The following is a 25,661-nucleotide window of genomic DNA, read 5'->3' as shown; positions in this document are numbered from 1 at the left end:
TGCATATTTCCTATTTCTTGTACTAAAATTCAGTTTCATTTAAAAGGCAAATTGTAAACTCAGTTTCATTTAGAATTCAGGTAATTTTCAAAATAGTTTGGGCCCAAATAAATCTTTAGATGGAAGTATTTCAACATTTATCTAAGAAAGCAGTTTTATGAGGTCTATGGCAAATTTAATTATTCCAATGTTTCCCAAAGTGGGCAGCATGTACAAAATTCTGTACAATATGAATGTGTTGACCAAAAGGAATTTGGAAAATGCTGTTAAATCAGCTTAGCATGAGATCTCAGCTTTTTTTATATCTGGATATAAGTTGTCAGTCTATGTATTAAATCTACTGAAGTATATGTTGAAATACAGCCCCCAGGCATCCCAGACAGAGGGAAGATTATGAGCCAATAAGAGCAGGTGGGAAAGCATAATGAATCTTTTAAGAAACTATAAGGAAATTCTGGGGTTGCAGGAGATAAATCTGGAAATGGATGCCCGAGCCAAACTGTGGACATTTTGAATGACAGACTAAGTAATACAGATTTTTAAAAAAAGTCAGCCAGCAGCCATTGACAGCTTTCCAAGGAGGGGAGCGATAGAATAAATATGGTAGTTCGGGAAGATCATCTGGCTGAAAATGGATAGGTTGGGTGTGGAGAAGGGAAAATACTGGAGGCAGGAGTCCAGTTAGGAAAGCCCTAGCAGAAAATCAGGAGTGATATTAAACATGAATGGTGAAAAGAGAATGCAAAAGGAAGAATGAGAACAAGGTCTATTGCAAGAGAAGAATGGGAGGAATGAAGGGACAGTTTCAAAGATTTTTAAAGAGCTCTCCAAGAGACTGATGGTGACTTTAGTGATCACAGTGAATCTTCTGCAACTTCTCTGGGTTATGCTTGATACAGGTTCCCATGCCTTGAAATAGGTGCTCTACCATAATGGACTTTCCATTCTTGGCTAACATAGCTAACTTATAATTCATTCTTTAGGACTTCTAGGTCACCTGTCATCTTTTCATTCTTAAATAATTTTTATATGTTCTCTTAGTATCCTAGATATACAAATTCTACAATATTTAAATCAATGTATTCTACAGATTGATTAGGTAGATTACAGGTTCCCCAGTCAGATTACAGGCTCCCTGAAATTAGGGATTAAATTCGTCCACTTTCAACAGCCAGCACAGTAGCACACAGTGGAAACTCAACACTGTTTGAACACGGGTATGCCTAGGAATCTCAGAATGTTAGCAAGCCTAAAGAGAGACAGAATGGGCAAAATATATGGAATATAAAGATTGAGGAAAGGTAGTTTTAGTCAACATGTTTGGAAAGCCAATGGAAATAAGATTGAGGAAAGTGATAAAAGGGACATTGATGAGGCAGAATTGCAGAGTGAAAGGCAGAACTGTAGAATGCAGATCTAGTGTGGAGAATTCACCCTCTGGTAGTCCAATACTTTCTACTGTTTTCAAAAGAGGCCTCATACTCCTCCATTTCCTCACCTTAGTTCCTTGTGTTTCCACTTTCAAGAATTCCATCCCATCTTGAGCCTCTTTTCCAACATTTACACAGTGCACACTTAAAGCACAGGTCAAATGTCACTCTCCCCTGAGACATTCTGTGGTCACTTACTTCTCTGAATTTCCAGAGTGACTTTTTTTAATATGCAGCCTGAAGCACTCCTACATAAAATTCACGTTAGGGTGATACTTGGGGAAGTTTGCCGTTATAGACATATTCTATCTATAAATGACAAAAGGATGATAGAATTAGAATCAACATTTTACAACTCCAAATGAAGTAATAGGTTTAAGCAAATGATCATCTATGGATATAAGAACTATTAGTGGAAAAAGGTTGGTGGGGTACTTAATGATGGATGGATCAAGGCAATAGTATCTGACCCACCGATCAAACTTCAAGTCATAAAAAGAAAGAAAACTAGACATCATACACCTCCTTATGGGAAAGACACAACACACCCTCTAATAATATTTTTACCAAGAAAAAAATGTTAACCTGCATTTGACCAGATTTTATCTGTAACAACAAGTTTAAAGGAAATATAGAAGACAGAAAACGTGCAAAGACAACACTGGGTTGTATTCAGTAAAATCTCAAATTTGTGAAACAATACAGTTTTTCAACAAATAAATTGCAAGGAGTAAAATTTAAAGAGGGAGTGAAAAACCCATAGTTTAAAATACATATTAAAAGAAACTTAAAGATGTGTCAACCAAAAGTGTGATGATAGGTTTGGATCCTGATTTCAACAAACCCAAATTTATAAATCATTTATTAGACAAATGAGAAAACAAGACCACCCACTGATACGAAGATACTGCTAATTTTAGGTATGATGATGGCTATGTTGTTTAAGCGTCATTATTCATCCTGAGAATACTTTCAGATGAAATGGTACAATGTTTGGAATTTGCTTCAAAATATGCACGGTGGTAGCAGGGGTGGGGAAGTGAGTGGTGGTGCTATAAATGAAACAGACTGATGGCTATTGGAGTTGGATAGTAGCCACATAGTTCATTTTATTTATGATTGAAAAAATTCTCTTTTGTGTCATTTCAAAATACAAGCTCCTGTGCTCCATCTTAGAACTACTGAATTAGAATATCTAAAGGAGAATCTGGAAATCTGCATTATTAACAGGTTCCAAAGTGATGATTATGCACACTAAGAGTTGGGAATCATAGTCCTAAACAATTCATGCCATTGTTCTTGCTCTTGTCAGAGACTCCAGTCATTAATATATGCATGCTGTATCTTTAAAGTTAGAAATTATGTCTTGCATCTTCTCCCAAAGCCATATATTTTATATATGCTTCAATAAATATTAGTGAATGCTAGTCAAAAACCTTTACTGCTGCTCACTCTGAATACACATTCTAGTCTAGAATATACGAGACTTACCCATATATTCAAAGATATTAGGGGTGTGCACCGTCTCGGCTCTTAGCCATAATCCTCTGGCTATTGGAATTTCTTTCTTAGTGGTATTTTAACACTCCTAATTCCTAAAGGTCTAGTATTCTCATACCTCATGCAGCAAGGACAAAATTTAACAGATGAGAACAATAACCTCCTCTTTCACAGACAGATAGAATAGAGGATCTTAGCTTCCATGTGTAGAAAAAGAAAAATGAAATGTGAAGTGTTTATACCTGCCATACCCCTTAACTTTGCCTTTGTCAAGATTTTCTTTGTTTGCAATGGTTCAATTTATATAAGTAATCACTTTGACCCTCCTAAGAGGGTACTCTTGGAAAAATGTAACCTTATATTGAGAATTTTTTCCCCAAAGACTTAGTATTCCCTATACCTTGGAACTCTTGAAAGAACTCTATGATAGAATTCTGTCCTAGTACTAGTCCAGTGTTCTAGTTCTGCCCACTAAGTAGCTAGGTGGTTTTGAATCTGGCCCTATTTTTAATGGGGCCTGTTCCCCCACATACATAACTCTAAAATAAATGTCAATCTACCCTTGGATCATCTGTAAGTTAACCTACAGTTTTACATTCCTTCTAGGAAAAAGTATTTCACCCAATATTTAAACAGAAAACACAACCTTCAAGAAAAAAAAAGGTATAAAATGGTTTACCTCAGCATCTTAGACAAGGATAAATAAGGCCAGTTGCATATATTGTGTTCTGAAGGTACAAACCCAGGAATATGAAGGCTATTTCCCACTTCGACTTACCTGCTTATGAGCATGATCATAAGAATTAATATGATTGTCAAACTCCTGGTGTTTGTGGTACTGCTTGTCACATAATTCACAGTAAAAGTTTGCCTTTACATCTTCCAGGGCCTTTGCTGTGGACTTCTCCTTTTCTGGAAAATCCTTAAAAAAAAAAAAGGCAAAAATGTTGGTTACATTTCTCTCTAATAGCATAATCAGATCTCATGTTAATCAAGTTGGTATTTAATTTTACTGTGACTAAAAGGATATGGTTAGTCACATTACATTTCAGAAATTCATGGCACTGTGGAAGCAACTTTCAGCTTAGCCTTATCCCTAAGTTATCAATAAACACATAATGACTTATCATAAAGGAGCCCTCAGCTGCAGTATGGTCATTACTCATTCTTCTCCTTGCCACCCACTTCCAGGTGTGGTTCTGCTGACTCACCTAAATGGAATACTCATCCCCATTTCCTCTGCCTATCCAATGGCCTATCTGAAACACCGTAAGACCTCTCCACGACAATATTTTATTGGGGCACTGACTGCATTGCTTTGCATTGTTCACCTACTGCTCACGTTTAGCCTCCCTGAGATCATGTGTTGGGACTTACTATTCTCTCTGCACACAGTGCCTTTCCCACCTTATTAAACTGGTGAGCTTCTACTCCTTTCCCAACACCCAGCTCTTTGCCCCCTCTGGGAATCATTTTCCATGACATTTCAAGGAGGAGAAAGCCTCCATTACGTTATTACTAAACACATCTATGATCATTCCTACTTTGTCCTTTTCATGGACATTTCTTCCTTTGATATTACCCCTTACATTTTTTGGATTCCACACAATTCCATCTTCGGCCAACTGAATTATCCACTCTACACACTCTCCCCGGGTGACCCCATTCATACCATAGTTAGAGCCTTATTTATCCTTAATCTCTTAACTCCAGCCTAAGCTTCTCCCACAAGCATCAGCTCCTGCTAGACATTGCCAATGAGTGTACGGCACAGTTTTCAAAATTATTACACTTACAATTTGGACTATGCTCTATCTCAAACAGAATTTTGGCCATATCATCCTCCTGCTTAAAATCCTCCTGAATTCTCTCACTGCCTATAGAATAACAGTGACAAATGCTTATTGAGCATAAACAATGTGCCAGGTATTAGGTTAAGTATGTGAATTATCTCATTTGTTCCTCACAACGACCCTATAAAAATAAGTTCTATTTTAATCTACATTTTACAGATGCATCAACCAGCACTCAGAGAGATCACACACTTGTGGTCACTGAGTTACCAAGTGCAGAAAGGATTTGAATTCAAATAACTAATGCCTACCTCCTTTGTTAGTAAACAGCTGTGCTTTACCATCTCCCTTTACCATCTCCCTCACCATCCCCTTAATGTACCATACAAGCTCCTTCCTACCTCATCAGTGTCATTTATATCAATCCATGCTCCCATGTTACCCTCTTTAATTCTATTAGCAGACATGCCACATGATACTAAAAGATTTGTTTTCATGCCTATGGCTCCCATAAATCTTTTGAAGGCAGGAACTGTTTTATTCATTTTTGTGTCCACGGTGCCAAACGTATTGTCTAGCCCAGAATAGGTGCTTATTTAATATGCATTACATAAATTAATAGATAATGCTGGCTTACATATTCATGCCTCCTACCATTCTGCAAGTTCTTCTCTATTATCCCAAGGCCTAAATAAAAGAATGACTGGCACTTAGAGGATACCAAATAAATATGCATAAAGAATGGGTGAACAAAATAAAGAATGGATTTCAGCTTTGTTTCTCCAAAATGACTAACCTTCTATAAAAAGAACTTAGGCCATAAACCTAAATCATAGGGCTATCACTACCCAGACAAGAAAGCAAACACAGGGAATTTAGGCAGATTCTACAGGGTTGGGAGAAGTGATGGGGCAGTTAATTCAGACATGGAACATAATGATTCAAGCCCAAATGTAAGTGTCTAAAACACATGGCAAGAGGCAGGAAGGACATGAGTAACATCAACAAAGATCAAACTAGACAAAATATCTGGATTGCCTATCTAAGAGAGTTGACGTAGAAATGTGGTTACATTCTAGGCTAATGAGGCAAATAAAAGCTACTTGACAGGATGTATCCAGTAATGAGAATGTGGATACCGATTTCAAGACAAAAACCCAGTTACTCAACGAATGGAGATAATACAGTCACTTGATAACTAAGGGAGCAGTAGAGCATTGAGGTAGAGCATATCTTTTGATGCAGTACACTTAGAATCAGGGGAAACCATTATTTTTCATCCAGTCTTTCTCACTAGAAATTTGTTATGCCCTTTCTCAGTATAATTGCAGGGATTGGATTGGAACAGGGACGACTTTGGTTTACCCATAGTTCTTCTTACTTTATGATGAGCCAGGAACAACAGCCTCAGAAAACTGGCCATGTGCCTTGGATGTTGAGCAACTCTGCCTCAGCTATGTTAACTGGGAGTGGAGTAGGGGTGGCGACTGAGAATTCAGGGTGAATCTGTAGTTTAAAATGTGCTTTCTAATTATTCCAGATTTTGGAGAGGATTTTTTGACAATAGTTCAATGGTCAGGGGTGGAGCTTTTCCAGTTACTCTTGGCATCTATATCTAAACATTTTTTATCTCTAAAACACCCTTTAGTTATGATATTATAATATATGACTCTCAATGAAAAATGTTATGAGAGTTCTACCAACATTTTAGTCATATACCATCTCCTACAAATGTTTACATTTTACAAAGCCATCAGACTAAATTACATGCCCTGTTTCTTGCTTCATTTTTCTTGCCGGGAAATAGTGCTGATATACCCGTTTCTCTTCCCTATAAGGGACAAATGATATCCCCACAGCACATCCTAGTCCCCTTATTAAGAGAGGAAGGATGCACAGGTGGGATATAAATGCCAATGAGCAAAACATACAGAGTTCACAATCCAGTGTGTCCCTCAAAGCCAGAAGTAAAAGCATAAACCCAACAGCAGTGACTGGGGAAACTGAGGCCTGAGAGTAGAAATAAAAGGCAAAGGAGACTACAAGCCAAGAGTTGGGTAAGGATAGAGGAATCATAGAGGAAAAGAAAAACAAAAATCCTTAAGAAGTCTTGGCAAAACTTGAAAACTGATATTAGAGCTGGAGCTGACTTTTAGTAAAAGAACTATAACTTAGTGGTCCATGGTATTACTCAGCATAAGGTAGACCTGCTCTGAAGTGTCAAACTGGACTACCTGTGGAGATGGAGCTGAGTTGGCCCATCTCTATGTGCCAGGAGGCTGGAGGGTAAGGTCTCAGACTAGTAGGGGAGGAATCATGTAGTCTATCTAATTCTACCATTTAGCAGAAGAGGCAACTGATGTTTAGCAATTTCGTGATTTGAATAAAATCAGCTAACAGTAAAGCAGGGGCGCAATTTCCGTTGTATCACGCTGCCCCATCCACTCAATCATTCATCCGTTCATTTAACCACACATTCATCCCACTATTATCAAGCACTTAAACAGTCAAGAACCTCTTGTTAAGCAACCTGTAATCGTCAGTTTCTTACTAGGTCTCTACCTCAGAGTTTTACAGTCTAGCATGGGATAATTACATATGAACAGGTAAACACTATAAATTGCAATACGGTGATAATCATAAGTTGTTATTTACCTAGTTCACACTAGTTAAGAATAATTTGAAGAAAAAGTCAGATTTTTTCTCTCTCTCTCTTCTTCACACATAGCATTAGATACGCTGTAAGTTCTCAGCATTTCTTGTCTTTTTGTTTAATGACAAGATACTTTTACTGGTCAAACAGCTTTGAAGGCAAATTGAGGTGAGATTTACTCTCTGAAATAATTACAGTCTTTAAATATATTGAGATATGGAGTAAACATGAAAGGAGTAAATAGCCACCTATTCTCAGTATCAGTAAATTTTTAAATTAAAAGTGAATAAAATTCATAATAATAACATTAGACATATAACATTTGATGTATAGCTGTATCATTGATTTGCTAGTCATACAAATTTCCCTTCTCACAGTTTGCCTAGAAGAGGAGACTTCGGAAGCTTGTTTAATAGAAAAAATAACATTTATGAAATAAAAGAAAACTTCTTGTTAAGCATTCTCAATGATCCATTAAATGTTGAAAATGAATTATAAATTGAATATGAGTTAGTAAGTCATTTTTAAAACATTAGGCATTGCCAGTGGGCAATTATGTTGCAGTTCAGTAAGAGTTCCATAGTAATTAATTACTTTTCATGATTAATATTTTGGGTGCGAAGAGAGTAAATATACTTTTTCACACTAAGAATTTTACATTCATGCATATAACAAGTGTGTCTGTAAAGTGGCAAGTATTCCGACGACAGTAACGTGCTTAGTTACAAATATATATGTTTGCTACCGAATTATTTTTATTATTGTAATGATGCTTACACACTAAAATCCACTGCTCTCTCTTTGTGAAATAGAAATCTGCCAAGCCCTTCATGTTTGTTAACTCAATCTTCACAACGACTTTACTAAGTATCATCTCTTATTATCCCATATAAAGACATGGAAGACAAGGCACAAACACATCTAGAAACTCACTCAATGTTGAAGAGCAGAGACTGGATTCAGACTCAGATCTGCCTGTCTTCAGAGCTATTAATCACCAGGCTCATGGCTGCCCTAATTAGCCTTTATCCAGATGCTGCATAATTCTGAGCCGTCTCTGCTAACTGTTTTGGTAGATTTGGAATGATACAGAGCCCCTTGCTCCCAGAGAGAGTAAGAGGACTAATTATAATTTTAAAAATCTATAAAGCTCTTGAAGCTGAGAGATGGGCGCTAGGAAAATACAAGGTGGTAGTCCTGTTCTGCTGGTTGTGAATATGTGCCTTGATTATTGAAAAGAAAGAGAAGAAATCAATTGCTGTTCTTCGTATCTCCCTGATGGCAATACCAGCTCGGAGCTTTGAGAACTGAATTCACATTCTTTGCATGAAAGTTCACATTTGACCTTTCACTGTTATGTGTAAGAGATCGCTTTAAGAATTCTAATATTCTCTAACCTGTTCTGTTACACGGGCCCCAGATAAAATCCTGTCTCAAAGATAGTGAATTCTCCTCCTCCTTTGATCAAGTGGCTGTCGCTGATTCAAAAAATCTCTTTTGGTCCCCATTGTCCCCTTGCACCTTTGTAATAGATTGGGTAATGGGAAACTTGATTTAGAGGGGTTTCTTCATGTATTTATTTTATTTTTGTGATAGAGAAAAAAAATAGTGCTTGAAGACTGACTAAATTGAATCTCAGCCTCTTTCTTACAGCAGTTTAAACTTTAAATTTTCAGTTTTCTCAGGATAAATTAAAGGGAGTAGTGGGTAGCTTGAAGGATTGTTGTGAGTATAAAATGAGATCAGTTTCGTGGAAGCATTTAGTACAGTGTATGCTAAAAGTAGGTACTTGATGTTTGGATATTTTGTGTGTATGTGTCTTTGTATTATATGTATGGGTATCGTTGTATCCATATGACACTAAATTAAAAAAAAAATAATACCATTCTCCTATGAGTCTATAAAGCAACTTTCATTTTCTGATGAAAATTTAAGCAAGTGATAGGAATCCTTATCCTCTTCAACCCACCGTCTCATATGAAAGCACAATCCCTGATAGTAAAATCAAATTTGGTTTCCATAAATATGATTTTCAGATGTTTTTATCTCACAATTTGTTGTTTTCCTTTAGGGTTTTTTCTTTTTTTTTTTTGCGGTACACGGGCCTCTCACTGCTGTGGCCTCTCCCGTTGCGGAGCACAGGCTCCGGACGCGCAGGCTCAGCGGCCATGGCTCACGGGCCCAGCCGCTCGGCGGCACGTGGGATCTTCCCGGACCGGGGCACGAACCCGTGTCCCCTGCATCGGCAGGCGGACTCTCAACCACGGCTCCACCAGGGAAGCACTCACAATTTGTTTTTAACTTTTGGACTGTTTAGAAATCCCACACACAGTCAAGAGAGTACTGGATGCCCTTAATTAACATTAATATTACTAATATTGATTTCCCTCAAGATGTGACGGGCTTCTTTTATATGGTCTTTGCATTCTCTAGCATCTAGCATGTTACTTGTTACTTAGAAGAAACTCAGTAAGTATTTGTTGAATAAGTTAAATTAATGAATAAAAACCAGAGAATGCTTTTCCCACTAAGTAACAGATAGCTTGGCTCACTGTAAATGAATTATATCACGGGGAATTAAACTGCTGAAATGATGGCAGAATAAACAGATGAGTATGATTCTAAACATATGGAACTTTTGGAACAATCTTTTAAAAAAATACGGATTCTGAGGTCTAAGTAGCTTACTGAAGAATTAGCCTAAAGTAATAGAGGGTGGTAACTGCATACAGATTCACAATCAGAACTATAGATTATTGATTTCCAGTGCTCCTCCTGTCTTACCATAATCAATAGTTCTCCTTAAAATTTGTTGAGAATCAAGTGTTGGTTTCCCAGACTTGAACTGGACACAACCAAAGTTAGACCTTTCCAGCAATGCCCAGGTAGGTATAATGTCAGCCACTTCCTGGATTTGAAAAAGAGCTTTTCCCCTCTTATTAGTGATTCATTCAAGCTGCCCAGATGAGAAGATGAATACAACCACATTAAATATGTGAACTTATCACTGGGTGGCATGCTTTGGGAACATCTCAGCATCGTTTCTAATTTGGAAAGAATGATGAATTTCTGACTTACTGGCAAGATGCCAGAGTGATGATTTCATTTCTGTTCATGAAGCAACAATTAAATATTTAAAGTTTGCTTGTATAACTGCTTATTTTGGAGAAGATTCCCAATTGGCTGCATTTGAACAGAGGTTATTTTTGAAAAACACATGCATATCTGTTAGAAACATTGTTCATCAGTATTCTACACCACCAACTTCATCTTCCTCAGCATAAATTAATATACAGTTCCTCTACCAGAAAAACACATAAGTATATAATGCAGTCCCAGGTGTACCCTAAAATAATCATAACAGTAGCTATTGCTTTATTACCTAACTACGCATGTCTGCCATAAAGGAAAAAAGGCGCACATATAATTTCCATATTGCTTACCAATGGGATACAGATGCTGCATTGCACAAGTTCATAAAGGTTATGGATTGGTTTTCAGAGTATTTTTAACAACTAATGAAACAGTAAAATACATGTAAACCAATGAGATTTACTGGACACCGTGTAGTATGAGCCCATCAAGATGCAAGGACTACCAGTCTCTTACACAGAACATCCCAGCCCTCACCAGTAAAAACAGGCAATATTTTTGGGTGGGAGAGAAAAAGAGAGTACATGAAAATATATATGTAAATCTACCCAGGGTCAAGGACAAGGTCGAATCCATTAAACAGCAGTCCTTGGCCTAGAGTTCATGCCCAACAAACGTCCATTAACGAATTCATGAATGAATAAATGTAGTGAGTGAAGGAATGAATACATTTAATTTCTTTCTGACCTTTTTCCTGTTTAGTTATTGTGCTAAAGGGGAGAGAACTGGAAAACCTGAAATGAGCATGGTGATGTTAAAACCCATACACTTGTACACTTCAAAGAGTGAACCCGAAGGTGGAATATAGACTTCAACTAATAATAACACATCAATTTCAGTTCATCAATTGTAACACACTCACCCACCACACTAATATAAAATGTTCATAATAAGGGAAACTATATATAAAATTAGGGGAGAGTATACAGGAACTCTTTGTATTTCCTGATCTATATTGCTATGAACCTAAAAATACTCTTAAAAAATAGTCTAGTATTTAGAAAATAAGTGTACAACGAAATCACATTTTTATAGTTCTACCTTCATTGAACTCAAAGAAAAGCAATGCATGACATAAAAATAATCTAATCCATGTTATGTAATGTACATGGCTGAGCTCCAGGGGTGGGGCCAGATGACAAGGAGGGCTCCTCTGTATGGAGAGATCTTGAGATCCCCAATTCCGTTCTGTCATTTTCCACGAGAGAGAACAACCCTCAGCAATCCTTGAGAAAAGCAGGACTACTGACAGACCATATTTATAATCATTAGATCCACTGGAAATTCACGGGTAAAATTTCTATATTTGAAAGAAAGATTTTAGAATGAGTCTATGCTGTGGGTGTGTAAAATATGATAAGAAAATGAGTTTTCTTCCCCCAGACTGACAATAGTGTCCCATTTATGAAGGTAGTAATTACCACTCCGTCAATTCAGCCCACAGATATGTATAACTGCAATGAATACAGACATACTGCATTCATCTAAATTGAATACATTTAAATGAATACATCTATTGTGCATTAGACAGGAAGTACTTTCATTTACCCATTACTCCTGCTGTAACTACTTATTTTAAAAAGGCAATTAATAGGGCTTCCCTGGTGGCGCAGTGGTTGAGAGTCCGCCTGCCGATGCAGGGGACACGGGCTCGTGCCCCGGTCTGGGAAGATCCCACATGCTGCGGAGCAGCTGGGCCCGTGAGCCATGGCCGCTGAGCCTGCGCGTCCGGAGCCTGTGCTCTGCAACGGGAGATGCCACAACAGTGAGAGGCCCGCGTACCGTAAAAAAAAAAAAAGGCAATTAATAGTGTCTGACATTTCATTTTCTAATATAAGAGAAATCAATAAAAAATGTCAGGTAACTAAGTTTTCTGGAAAGTTGCTAGTGACACCTGCTAAATTACAAACCATTTTTAAAAAATTCAACACCTGTAACAGCTATCTAGGGGAGAAACTGTCATTAATAGATGCTGACCTAGACGTTGCTTCACTTTTGCATGGGAATTAATGGCAAATATGTTCCCCTCAAAAAGATTCAGGTGATTGTTAAGTCACTTCCTGTTCTAAGGCCTTCTCAGGTTGCTTTGGAATTCATCTGTACAATTCTAAAAAGCCGTGTTTCTGTTCTATATGTGCTAAAACAGGCCTAGAAACTCCTAAAATGATGTGCTAAAATAGTATAAAGCCAAAGTCTTTGCTTTTAAAAAAGGACACACAAACCAGAAAAATGACAGAACTCCAAGGACATTCTTTCTGTTTTTTCTGAACATTTGCTATCTTGTTGGATTAAAAAGTCTGCTACATTTGGTTTACTTGTTCTATAACCAGAGATGTTTAAAAGTGATTGTGCTCACAAAGGCACTTCATTATTTCAAACTGGCTGCTCCAGGGTTCTATCTATTGAAATTCTAATAGGTAATTTACTTTCAAACTTAGAGAAAACTAGCAATTGTGAAAGAAGTATGCTATACAGAAGCTTTGTGTCTCAAATCTTGAAAAATTAACTTCAAGCTGGGAAAATGTGTTAAAGTAAAGGAAATCTATTAAAATGCTAGTTTTCTTTAAGAGGAAGGCATTCACAAGGGCTAAAGGAAATGCTATAAACTACATTACATTCATTTCAAGATCAGGAAATGATGTACAAAACGTGGGGCTCTGGGGCTTCTGGGAAGATGGTGGAAGAGTAAGATGCGGAGATCACCTTCCTCCCCAAAGATACACCAGAAATACATCTACACGTGGAACAACCCCTACAGAACACCTACTGAACGCTGGCAGAAGACCTCAGACCTCCCAAAAGGCAAGAAACTCCCCACGCACCTGGGTAGGGTAAAAGAAAAAAGAAAAAACAGAGCCAAAGAAAAGGTACGCGACCTACACCAGAGGGAGGGAGCTGTGAAGGAGGAAAGGTTTCCACACACTAGGAAGCCCCTTCGCGGGTGGAGACTGCAGGTGGCGGAGGGGGAAGCTTCGGGGCCGTGAAGGAGAGCACGGCAACAGGGGTGCGGGGGGCAAAGAGGAGAGATTCCCGCACAGAGGATCAGGGCCAACCGGCACTCACCAGCCAAGAGGCTTGTCTGCTCACCCGCCAGGGTGGGCGGGGCTGTGAGCTGAGGCTCGGGCTTCCGTCGGAGCGCAGGGAGAGGACTGGGGTTGGCGGCGTGAACACAGCCTGCAGGGGGTTAGCGCGCCACGGCTGGCCGGGAGGGAGTCTGCGGAAAAGTCTGGACCTGCCGAAGAGGCAAGAGATTTTTTCTTCCCTCTTTGTTTCCTGGTGCGCGAGGAGAGGGGATTAAGAGCGCTGCTTAAAGGAGCTCCAGAGACGGGCGCGAGCCGCGGCTAAAAGCACGGACCCCAGAGACAGGCATGAGACACTAAGGCTGCTGCTGCCGCCACCAAGAATCCTGTGTGCGAGCACAGGTCACTATCCACACACCCCTTCCGGGGAACCTGTGCAGCCCGCCACTGCCAGGGTCCTGGGATCCAGGGGAAACTCCCCCGGGAGAACACACGACGCGCCTCAGGCTGGTGCAACGTCATGCTGGCCTCTGCTGCCGCAGGCCCGCCCAGCACCCCGTGCCCCTCCCCCCCCCCCCCCCCCCCCACCCCGGCCTGAGTGAGCCAGAGCCCCCGCCTCAGCAGCTCCTTTAAGCCCGTCCTGTCTGAGCAAAGAACAGATGCCCTCCAGCAACCTGCACGCAGAGGTGGGGCCAAATCCAAAGCTGACACCCTGGCAGCTGTGAGAACAAAGAAGAGAAAGGGAAATCTCTCCCAGCAGGCTCAGAAGCAGCGGATTAAAGCTCCACAATCAACTCGATGTACCCTGCATCTGTGGAATACATGAATAGACAACGAATCATCCCAAATTAAGGAGGTGGACTTTGAGAGCAAGATTTATGATTTTTTTCCCTTTTCCTCTTTTTGTGAGTGTGTATGTGTATGCTTCTGTGTGAGATTTTGTCTGTATAGCTTTGCTTCCACCATTTGTCCTAGGGTTCTATCTGTCCGTTTTTTCATTTTTTAAAAAAATTTTTTTCTTAATAATTATTTTTTTATTTTAATTATTTTATTTTACTTTATCTTCTTTCTTTCTTTCTCTCCTTCTTTCTTTCCTTCCTTCCTTCCTTCCTTCCCTCCTTTAGATAACGAATCATCCCAAATTGAGGAGGTGGACTTTGAGAGCAAGATTTATGATTTTTTTCCCCTTTTCCTCTTTTTGTGAGTGTGCATGTGTATGCTTCTGCGTGAGATTTTGTCTGTATAGCTTTGCTTCCACCATTTGTCCTAGGGTTCTATCCGTCTGTTGTTTTTTTTTTTTTCCTTTTCCTCTTAATAATTATATTTTATTTTAATAAATTTATTATATTTTATTAAACCTTTATTTTATTTTACTTTATCTTCTTTCTTTCTTTTTTCCTTCCTTCCCTCCTTGCTTCCTTCCTCCCTCCCTCCCTCCTTTCTTTCTTTACTTTCTCTCTTTCTTTCTTTCTACTTCTACTAATTCTTTCTTTCTACTTTATCTCCCTTTTATTCTGAGCCGTGTGGATGAAAGGCTCTTGGTGCTGCAGCCAGGAGTCAGTGCTGTGCCTCTGAGGTGGGAGAGCCAACTTCAGGACACTGGTCCACAACAGACCTCCCAGCTCCACGTAATATCAAACGGCGAAAATCTCCCAGAGATCTCCATCTCAACACCAGCACCCAGCTTCACTCAACGACCAGCAAGTTACAGTGCTGGACACCCTATGCCAAACAACTAGCAAGACAGGAACACAACCCCATTCATTAGCAGAGAGGCTGCCTAAAATCATAATAAGGCCAGAGACACTCCAAAACACACCATCAGACGTGGACCTGCCCACCAGAAAGACAACATCCAGCCTCATCCACCAGAACACAGGCACTAGTCCCCGCCACCAGGAAGCCTACACAACCCGCTGAACCAATCTTAGCCACTGGGGACAGACACCAAAAACAAAGGGAACTACGAACCTGCAGCCTGCAAAAAGGAGACCCCAGACACAGTAAGATAAGCAAAATGAGAAGACAGAAAAACACAGCAGATGAAGGAGCAAAATAAAAACCCACCAGACCTAACAAATGAAGAGGAAATAGGCAGTCTACCTGAAAAAGAATTCAGAATGATGCTAGTAAGGATGATACAAAATCTGGAAATAGAATAGACAAAATGCAAGAAACATTTCACAAGGACCTAGAAGAACTAAAGGTGAAACAAACAATGATGAACAACACAATAAATGAAATTAAAAATACTCTAGATGGGATCAATAGCAGAATAACTGAGGCAAAAGATGGATAAGTGACCTGGAAGATAAAATAGTGGAAATAACTACTGCAGAGCAGAAAAGAGAAAAAAGAATGAAAATAACTGAGGACAGCCTCAGAGACCTCTGGGACAACATTAAATGCACCAACATTCGAATTATAGGGGTTCCAGAAGAAGAAGAGAAAAAGAAAGGGACTGAGAAAACATTTGAAGAGATTATAGTTGAAAACTTCCCTAATATGGGAAAGGAAATAGTTAATCAAGTCCAGGAAGCACAGAGAGTCCCATACAGGATAAATCCAAGGAGAAATATGCCAACACACATATTAATCAAACTGTCAAAAATTAAATACAAAGAAAACATATTAAAAGCAGCAAGGGAAAAACAACAAATAACACACAAGGGAATCCCCATAAGGTTAACAGCTGATCTTTCAGCAGAAACTCTGCAAGCCAGAAGGGAGTGGCAGGACATATTTAAAGTGATGAAGGAGAAAAACCTACAACCAAGATTACTGTACCCAGCAAGGACCTCATTCAGATTTGATGGAGAAATTAAAACCTTTACAGACAAGCAAAAGCTGAGAGAGTTCACCACTACCAAAGCAGCTTTACAACAAATGCTAAAGGAACTTCTCTAGGGAAGAAACACAAGAGAAGGAAAAGACCTTCAATAACGAACCCAAAACAATTAAGAAAATGGGAATACAAACATACATACCAATAATTACCTTAAGTGTAAATGGACTAAATGCTCCCACCAAAAGACACAGACTGGCTGAATGGATACAAAAACAAGACCCATATATATGCTGTCTACAAGAGACCCACTTCAGACCTAGAGACACATATAGACTGAAAGTAAGGGGATGGAAAAAGATATTCCATGCAAATGGAAACCAAAAGAAAGCTGGAGTAGCAATTCTCATATCAGAAAAAATAGACTTTAAAACAAAGACTAGTACAGGAGACAAAGAAGGGCAGTACATAATGATCAAGGGATCAATCCAAGAAGAAGATATAACAATTGTAAATATTTATACACCCTACACAGGAGCACCTCAATACATAAGGCAAATACTAACAGCCATAAAAGGGGAAATCGACAGTAACATATTCATAGTAGGGGACATTTACACCCCACTTTCACCAATGGACAGATCATCCAAAATGAAAATAAATAAGGAAACACAAACTTTAAATGATACATTAAACAAGATGGACTTAATTGATATTTATAGGACATTCCATCCAAAAACAACAGAATACCCTTTTTTCTCAAGTGCTCATGGAACATTCTCCAGGATAGATCATATCTTGGGTCACAAATCAAGCCTTGGTAAATTTAAGAAAATTGATATTGTATCAAGTATCTTTTCTGACCACAACGCTATGAGACTAGATATCAATTACAGGAAAAGATCTGCAAAAAATACAAACACATGGAGGCTAGACAATACACTACTTAATAACAAAGTGATCACTGAAGAAGTCAAAGAGGAAATAAAAAAAATACCTAGAAACAAATGACAATGGAGACACGACGACCCAAAACCTATGGGATGCAGCAAAAGCAGTTCTAAGAGGGAAGTTTATAGCAATACAATCCTACCTTAAGAAACAGGAAACATCTCGAATAAACAACCTAACCTTGCACCTAAAGCAATTAGAGAAAGAAGAACAAAAACCCCGAAAGTTAGCAGAAGGAAAGAAATCATAAAAATCAGATCAGAAATAAATGAAAACGAAATGAAGGAAACGAGAGGAAAAATCAATAAAACTAAACACTGGTTCTTTGAGAAGATAAACAAAATTGATAAACCATTAGCCAGACTCATCAAGAAAAAAAGGGAGAAGACTCAAATCAATAGAAATAGAAATGAAAAAGGAGAAGTAACAACTGACACTGCAGAAATACAAAAGATCATGAGAGATTACTACAAGCAACTCTATGCCAATAAAATGGACAACCTGGAAGAAGTGGACAAATTCTTAGAAATGCACAAGCTGCCAAGACTGAATCAGGAAGCAGTAGAAAATATGAACAGACCAATCACAAGCACTGAAATTGAAACTGTGATTAAAAATCTTCCAACAAACAAAATCCCAGGACCAGTTGACTTCACAGGCGAATTCTATCAAACATTTAGAGAAGATCTAACACCTATCCTTCTCAAACTCTTCCAAAATATAGCAGAGGGAGGAACACTCCCAAACTCATTCTACGAGGCCACGTTCACCTTGATACCAAAACCAGACAAGGATGTCACAAGGAAAGAAAACTACAGGCCAATATCACTGATGAACATAGATGCAAAAATCCTCAACAAAATACTAGCAAACAGAATCCAACAGGACATTAAAAGGATCATACACCATGATCAAGTCGGGTGTATCCCAGGAATGCAAGGATTCTTCAATATACGCAAATCAATCAACGTGATAAACCATATTAACAAATTGAAGGAGAAAAACCATATGGTCATCTCAATAGATGCAGAGAAAGCGTTCGACAAAATTCAACACCCATTCATGATAAAAACCATCCAGAAAGTAGGCATATAGGGAACTTTCCTCAACATAATAAAGGCCATATATGACAAACCCTCAGCCAACATCGCCCTCAGTGGTGAAAAACTGAAAGCATTTCCACTAAGATCAGGAACAGGACAAGGTTGCCCACTCCCACCACTGTTATTCAACATAGTTTTGGAAGTTTTAGCCACAGCAATCAGAGAAGAAAAGGAAATAAAAGGAATCCAAATCAGACAAGAAGAAGTAAAGCTGTCACTCTTTGCAGATGACATGATACCATACATAGAGAATCCTAAGGATGCTACCAGAAAACTACTAGAGCTAATCAATGAATTTGGTAAAGTAGCAGGATACAAAATTAATGCACAGAAATCTCTGGCATTTCTATACACTAATGATGAAAAATATGAAAGTGAAATCAAGAAAACACTCCCATTTACCATTGCAACAGAAAGAATAAAATATCTAGGAATAAACCTACCTAAGGAGACAAAAGACCTGTATGCAGAAAATTATAAGACACTGATGAAAGAAATTAAAGATGATACAAATAGATGGAGAGATATACCATGTTCTTGGATTGGAAGAATCAACATTGTGAAAATGACTATACTACCCAAAGAAATCTACAGATTCAATGCAATCCCTATCCAACTACCACTGACATTTTTCACAGAACTAGAACAAAAAAATTTCACGGGCTTCCCTGGTGGCGCAGTGGTTGAGAGTCCGCCTGCCGATGCAGGGGACACGGGTTCGTGCCCTGGTCCGGGAGGATCCCACATGCCGAGGAGCGGCTGGGCCCGTGAGCCATGGCCACTGAGCCTGCGCGTCTGGAGCCTGTGCTCCGCAACGGTAGAGGCCACAACAGTGAGAGGCCTGCGTACCGCAAAAAAAAAAAAAAAAAAAATTTCACAATTTGTATGGAAACACAAAAGACCCCAAATAGCCAAAGCAATCTTGAGAATGAAAAACGGAGCTGGAAGAATCAGGCTCCCTGACTTCAGACTATACTACAAAGCTACAGTAATCAAGACAGTATGGTACTGGCACAAAAACAGAAAGATAGATCAATGGAACAGGATAGAAAGCCCAGAGATAAACCCACGCACATATGGTCACCTTATCTTTGATAAAGGAGGCAGGAATGTACAGTGGAGAAAGGACAGCCTCTTCAATAAGTGGTGCTGGGAAAACTGGACAGGTACATATAAAAGTATGAGATTAGACCACTCCCTAACACCAGACACAAAAATAAGCTCAAAATGGATTAAAGACCTAAATGTAAGGCCAGAAACTAACAAACTCTCAGAGGAAAACATAGGCAGAACACTCTATGACATAAATCACAGCAAGATCCTTTTTGACCCACCTCCTAGAGAAATGGAAATAAAAACAAAAATAAACAAATGGGACCCAATGAAACTTCAAAGCTTCTGCACAGCAAAGGAAACCATAAACAGGACCAAAAGACAGCCCTCAGAATGGGAGAAAATATTTGCAAATGAAGCAACTGACGAAGGATTAATCTCCAAAATTTATAAGCAGCTCATGCAGCTCAATAACAAAAAAACAAACAACCCAATCCAAAAATGGGCAGAAGACGTAAATAGACATTTCTCCAAAGAAGATATGCAGACTGCCAACAAACACATGAAAGAATACTCAACATCATTAATCATTAGAGAAATGCAAGTCAAAAGTACAATGAGATATTATCTCACACCAGTCAGAATGGCCATCATCAAAAAATCTAGAAACAATAAGTGCTGGAGAGGGTGTGGAGAAGAGGTGGGAATGTAAATTGAAACAGCCGCTGTGGAGAACAGTATGGAGGTTCCTTAAAAAACTACAAATAGAACTACCATATGACCCAGCAATCCCACTACTGGGCATATACCCTGAGAAAACCATAATTCAAAAAGAGTCATGTACCAAAATGTTCATTGCAGCTCTATTTACAATAGCCCGGAGATGGAAACAACCTAAGAGCCCATCATCAGATGAATGGATAAAGAAGATGTGGCACATATATACGATGGAATATTACTCAGCCATAAAAAGAAACGAAATTGAGCTATTTGTAATGAGGTGGATAGACCTAGAGTCTGTCATACAGAGTGAAGTAAGTCAGAAAGAGAAAGACAAATACCGTAAGCTAACACATATATATGGAATTTAAGGGGAAAAAAATGTCATGAAGAACCTAGGGTTAAGACAGGAATAAAGACACAGACCTACTAGAGAATGGACTTGAGGATATGGGGATGGGGAAGCGCAAGCTGTGACAAAGCGAGAGTGGCATGGACATATATACACTACCAAACGTAAGGTAGATAGCTAGTGGGAAGCAGCCGCATAGCACAGGGAGATCAGCTCGGTGCTTTGTGACCGCCTGGAGGGGTGGGATAGGGAGGGTAGGAGGGAGGGAGACGCAAGAGGGAAGAGATATGGGAACATATGTGTATGTATAACGGATTCACTTTGTTATAAAGCAGAAACTAACTAAAACACCGTTGTAAAGCAATTATACTCCAATAAAGATGTAAAAAAAAAAACTTGGCTCTTTGCATATATTTTGGAAGAAATATTTGTCACATATATTATGTATTAATTATTATTCTCATAGAACTTTTGTAAAACTTGAGTCATTGACTTCAAAAATCCTCAAAAAGAAAGGGTGTTTACCAGTTTTATGGATATACTCTTGCTTTTATTGAAAATAAAAACAATTGTCAATTGAAGTCAGAAAGGCTGATGAGCTGGAAACTGGGGCAAAAGTTAATACGTGTCATAAAGGCAGAACTGATAGTACGGCCCACGCAGACTGTGGTGAAGAGTTGAAACAGATTTTCACAGCTGCTTGAGCAGTTGGAGGATCCATACTTATTGTTAACACTAGCACCCACTCAATAAGCCATATAGCGTGCCCCAGTCTACTGTGTGTGATTTTGTGTGTGCGTGTTTGCACTGTTCATAGAGTTAGTCTGGAAAGAGAGCCAGCTACAATAGAACAGAAGTTGTGGGTCCACTGTAAAAGAAGTGGAATAAAAAAGTCAGAATCGCCATACAGGCATGGAAGGGACTTTAGAAAATCTATTCTAGTTAAATAAATTTAATCCAGAAGTTCTTTGGTTTGCCCAGGTTGATGTAGAATGATAAGTAGCAGATCTGGGCTAATTCAAGTCCCTGACTCCAACCTTGGAGAACAATAGCAGAGCCACAAATTCTACGAGGCCTATTTCCTTACTTGGAAGAGGAGATTGAGCTAGACGACCAAATTTTGCATCTCTGAACCTTGAAATGGATAAATGAGTATCTGCAGTCTTTAAGCTGATATAGGTCTAAAGATATTCTCTTTCTTTTCTTAAACAACACAGTCAAAATCTATTTAACATCATATTTAGAAAGGATGTTCTCACTGTTGGAATGCCGGAAATAGAAAATTTTCAATTTTAAACCATCTCCTACAGAAGGAGACAGAATCACTCTCAGTAGAGGACTTCCTCTTCCCTTTACTCTCCTAAGCTTAAAAAAATATATATTAAGAGCTTAGCTAGTCCATAGATTGTTAGTTATAGTTACAGTGGACTGAGCACTGAGCTGAACCAGTGCTAAAACTGGCTTTAGAAAGGAGGAAGCTACATTCTTTCCTGATATTGGAGGGATATCTTAGATGAAAGAGAAGAAAAAGCAGAAGATAAAAGAATTCATACCTAAAATGATTTTTTTTAAACTTCTATGCTGCCCTTGAAGGAATTTAATGTATGGTGGGGATTTAGTTGTATTATAAAGGTTTGGATTAGTTACTGTGTTATTCTACTATGCAAGATAATAATAACACATAATTCCTGTCTTCAAGAGACTCTCAGACCACCTGAAGGGACAGAATTAATTCACAAATTGCAAGTGAAAACAGAAAGGAATATACAGTAATATGGTGGGGATTTAAAGCGCTATATGTATTCAGAGAAGGGAAAAAACCATGATGCTTTGTAATGTGCCTACATACCTAAGTAGAATAAACTTATTAAGATAGAATTTTATAAAGAGCCTAAGTTAATGGTCTTGTATTTGACTCTTACATATAAAAAAATGAATGTCACTTGATCAGTCTTTAATTCTGGAGTTTAAGAAGGTGGCATAGGGCTTCCCTGGTGGTGCAGTGGTTGAGAGTCCGGCTGCCGATGCAGGGTATGTGGGTTCGTGCCCCGGTCCGGGAGGATCCACGTGCCGGGAGCGGCTGGGACCGTGAGCCATGGCCGCTGAGCCTGCGCGTCCAGAGCCTGTGCTCCGCAACGGGAGAGGCCACAACAGTGAGAGGCCCGCGTACCGCAAAAAAAAAAAAAAAAAAAAAAAAAAAAAAAAAAAAAAAGTGGCATAAAGTATTTCTGAGAATGAATCAACCTACATTTTGTTATGAGAATAATACAGATTTCGCTCTATGTACTGATAAACAAAAAGCCATACAGACTTTAGAGAGAATGGAATCCTATTCCCTGTCTCCTCTTCTATTACAGCTGGTGTTATTTCTGACCAGTAACTAACATAAGAATTATGATTCTGCCCACGTTGTTCCTTAGTGTCCTCCTTGTGATTATTTTCCCAGGACACCTCTCTTGGACTCACTGCTTCTTGTTTCAGAGTATTTACACAAAGTCTGAGTTCACTTTGATCACCAAAGCACAATTAAGTGATTTTGAAAATTAATTCCTATAGAACTTTTTGCCTCCATCAATTATGCCATGGAAAATCTTGACTGTCTGTTGTCTGCATGAATATTCTGTTACAACTCGGGGCTGGAATCTGTGTTCTCACTAGTGGATGAATTTGTCAGCAAATCTCTATTCTGTACTAGCGGCAGTGATAGCAGGGACATGTAGGGAAAAAAAAAAGTCGTTATAGTATAAAAAAAAAAGAGAACCTTCACTGATAAGAAATGACAATGCCCTTAAACTTGTAAATAAATACCATTAGGCACTCCCTAAGAGTAGCAGCAAACACTCACAAAGGAGCATCCCTCCTGGTTTATTGTACGCCCAAATACCACAATAGCTGCACTTTGGATGTCCATCTAGGGAGGAACAGAGATCAAGGTAAGAGTATGAATCGTAGCTCAACTGCTTGCAAACTCCATGGCCTTCAATGCATCACTTAAATTCTGTAAAACATGGATGGTAATGTCACCTTCACATGCTGATTATAATGATTAAATAAGTTCAAACATAAAAGGCACCTAATACCATTCCAGGTACCACTCAGCAGTCACATTATCTACCTACCTACCTACCTACCTATCTACTTACCTATCATCGATAGCTATAGATAAAAAACTATAGTCTTAAAATGCTGAAGTAGTGGCCAAAGTGGAAATATGCCAGGAGGAAGGGTGTCTAGGAAGTTCTAAGTTTTGAAATTAGTTATTAAAAATAGACGAGGCAATATGTCCTTGTGGTTAGGAGTGTAGTTCTGGATCAGACAGACTGAGTTTAAATCAAAGGTCTGTTCCTCATGATGCAGGGGGGGGCAGGAAGATCCAGCAATTCCATCTTTATCTGTGTCTTCATCCCAAAACAGGAGCACATGCTAACAGTAACTAACTCATAGGACGGTGGTACTGATTGTGGAAGCAAATCAAATGAAACACCTGGCATAATACCAGCCTAATACTGCTATCTGTTTATATTTTCTAGGTTTTGTTTTTACACAGTTTAATAGCAAATAGAAAAACACATCATTAGATTTGAATGCGATACACAGTGACAATTGAAGACAGATATCTGGCTGGTTGAGAGCAGAACTGTCTGGGTTGGGAATGGAGACTTGATGGGGGGGGTGGGGGTGGTCCCTGAGGATTGCACTAAAAGATGCTGGCTCAACTAGGAAAGGGGAGTCGAGCTTCCCATAACTGACATCCAACAACGTACAAAGAATGGGCCCACAAAGTCCAATAAAAAGCATTTCTTCCCACAGGGGAGAGATTTAGTTATCTGTACCCGACTGAGTGATGTAATATGTGGATGACAAGTTCTTCTTTCTATGGGACCTGTCTTTGTGTTGCAAACTAAAGGGGAAAAAAATCCAATGCAAAAACAAGCGGAAACCTCAGCCAGACCCTTAATCATGCCCCTATGAGGACACGAGTGCCCGTTATTGCTGACTCTTTTATTTCTAAACGCCCCACGGTACCGTATTCTGGATAAGTTACTTGTTAGAAATAATGCTGTTTGCATTAAACATACATTTTTCTTTCTGTAAACAGGCTCTGCTTTCTACTATAGATGGTGAGCTGAGCTGACTTCCTGACCTGGCCTTCTGCTACTGTATCTTTTGGATTTCTGCCTTTGGCAGGAGTACAGAGAGACTAATTTTTTTAAGGACATTTTTTGTTATTTAAAAAAAAAAAAAAGCTTTAGATATTTTCTGTTATATTTTTACTACCCTATACAGAAATCATGATTTGAAAGTTTATTAATGTATAACATATAGGAATCTGCATTGGAGATTAACAATAAATATATACTCTTTCTGCAAGGATGTGTATTAATTTTTGTTACATTTATGTGACAATATTCCTTAGGTAACATAACAAATAATATCAAGGTCTCAAGGTTTATTTTTTATTTAGTATAAAACACTTGCCAACTTAGTGTCTTTCACTAACTGCATTATGACCTAATTGGTTCTATAATGTTTTCACTAAAAGAAGAAAAAAGTGTATTCTTTCAAATGCCACTATTATTGTACAGAAATAGGCACTCACTCAGTGTGACCACAAATTTGGAAGGTGATTTAAACATTAGGCATTTTATTATTAATAACAAAATGGCAAGGATAAATTTTATGGGCTTTAACTAAAAAGGCTGTCAAGACCCACACCAATTATTTTGTCTGTTTAGCAAGTAAAAGCTTTAAAAATGACTTATGTGTGTATACGTGTTTGTGTGGTAGCATTTCCAAAAAATATTCCCATTTAACCTATGTGCCTTAAATCAACTCATGAGTTGATCAAGCTAGTATTATAATCAAACATAAGTTTGTAAAGTTTTAATTATCTGCTGATGTTTGTCAGTTCTTTTGTTGTCCATTTAGTTAATATTTTCATGAAAACTTGGATAACCTTGGATAAGTTGGATAAGGTCAGTGTTCTATTCATCAATCTTTAATGACCAGATCTGTATGTCAAAATAAACCAATAATACGTCATTACTTTAAAAGACATTTAGTAACATCTAAGCATTCAATTTGCTAATTGATTGAAGAATAATTTCTTCAGATAAAAATGAGATCAAGTTTCTTCAATATTCAAAA

The 25,661-nt window shown here is 38.6% G+C and overlaps 1 protein-coding gene across 1 annotated transcript in view; it reads right to left on the bottom strand.

The window, feature by feature from the left end:
- ZNF804B (zinc finger protein 804B) overlaps positions 1-25,661 on the bottom strand; it is a 505,850-nt gene that overhangs the window by 78,783 nt on the left and 401,406 nt on the right. The window contains exon 2 of the mRNA XM_032643401.1: positions 3,709-3,852. Within this exon, the coding sequence (XP_032499292.1) occupies positions 3,709-3,852 (144 nt within the window). The remainder of the gene's footprint in view (positions 1-3,708; positions 3,853-25,661) is intronic.

The sequence above is a fragment of the Phocoena sinus genome, chromosome 9, assembly GCF_008692025.1.
Source record: "Phocoena sinus isolate mPhoSin1 chromosome 9, mPhoSin1.pri, whole genome shotgun sequence".
In the NCBI taxonomy this organism is placed as follows: Eukaryota; Metazoa; Chordata; class Mammalia; order Artiodactyla; family Phocoenidae; genus Phocoena; species Phocoena sinus.
Note: the sequence above shows the minus strand (reverse complement) of the source record. Positions and strands in the feature narration are given on the sequence as shown.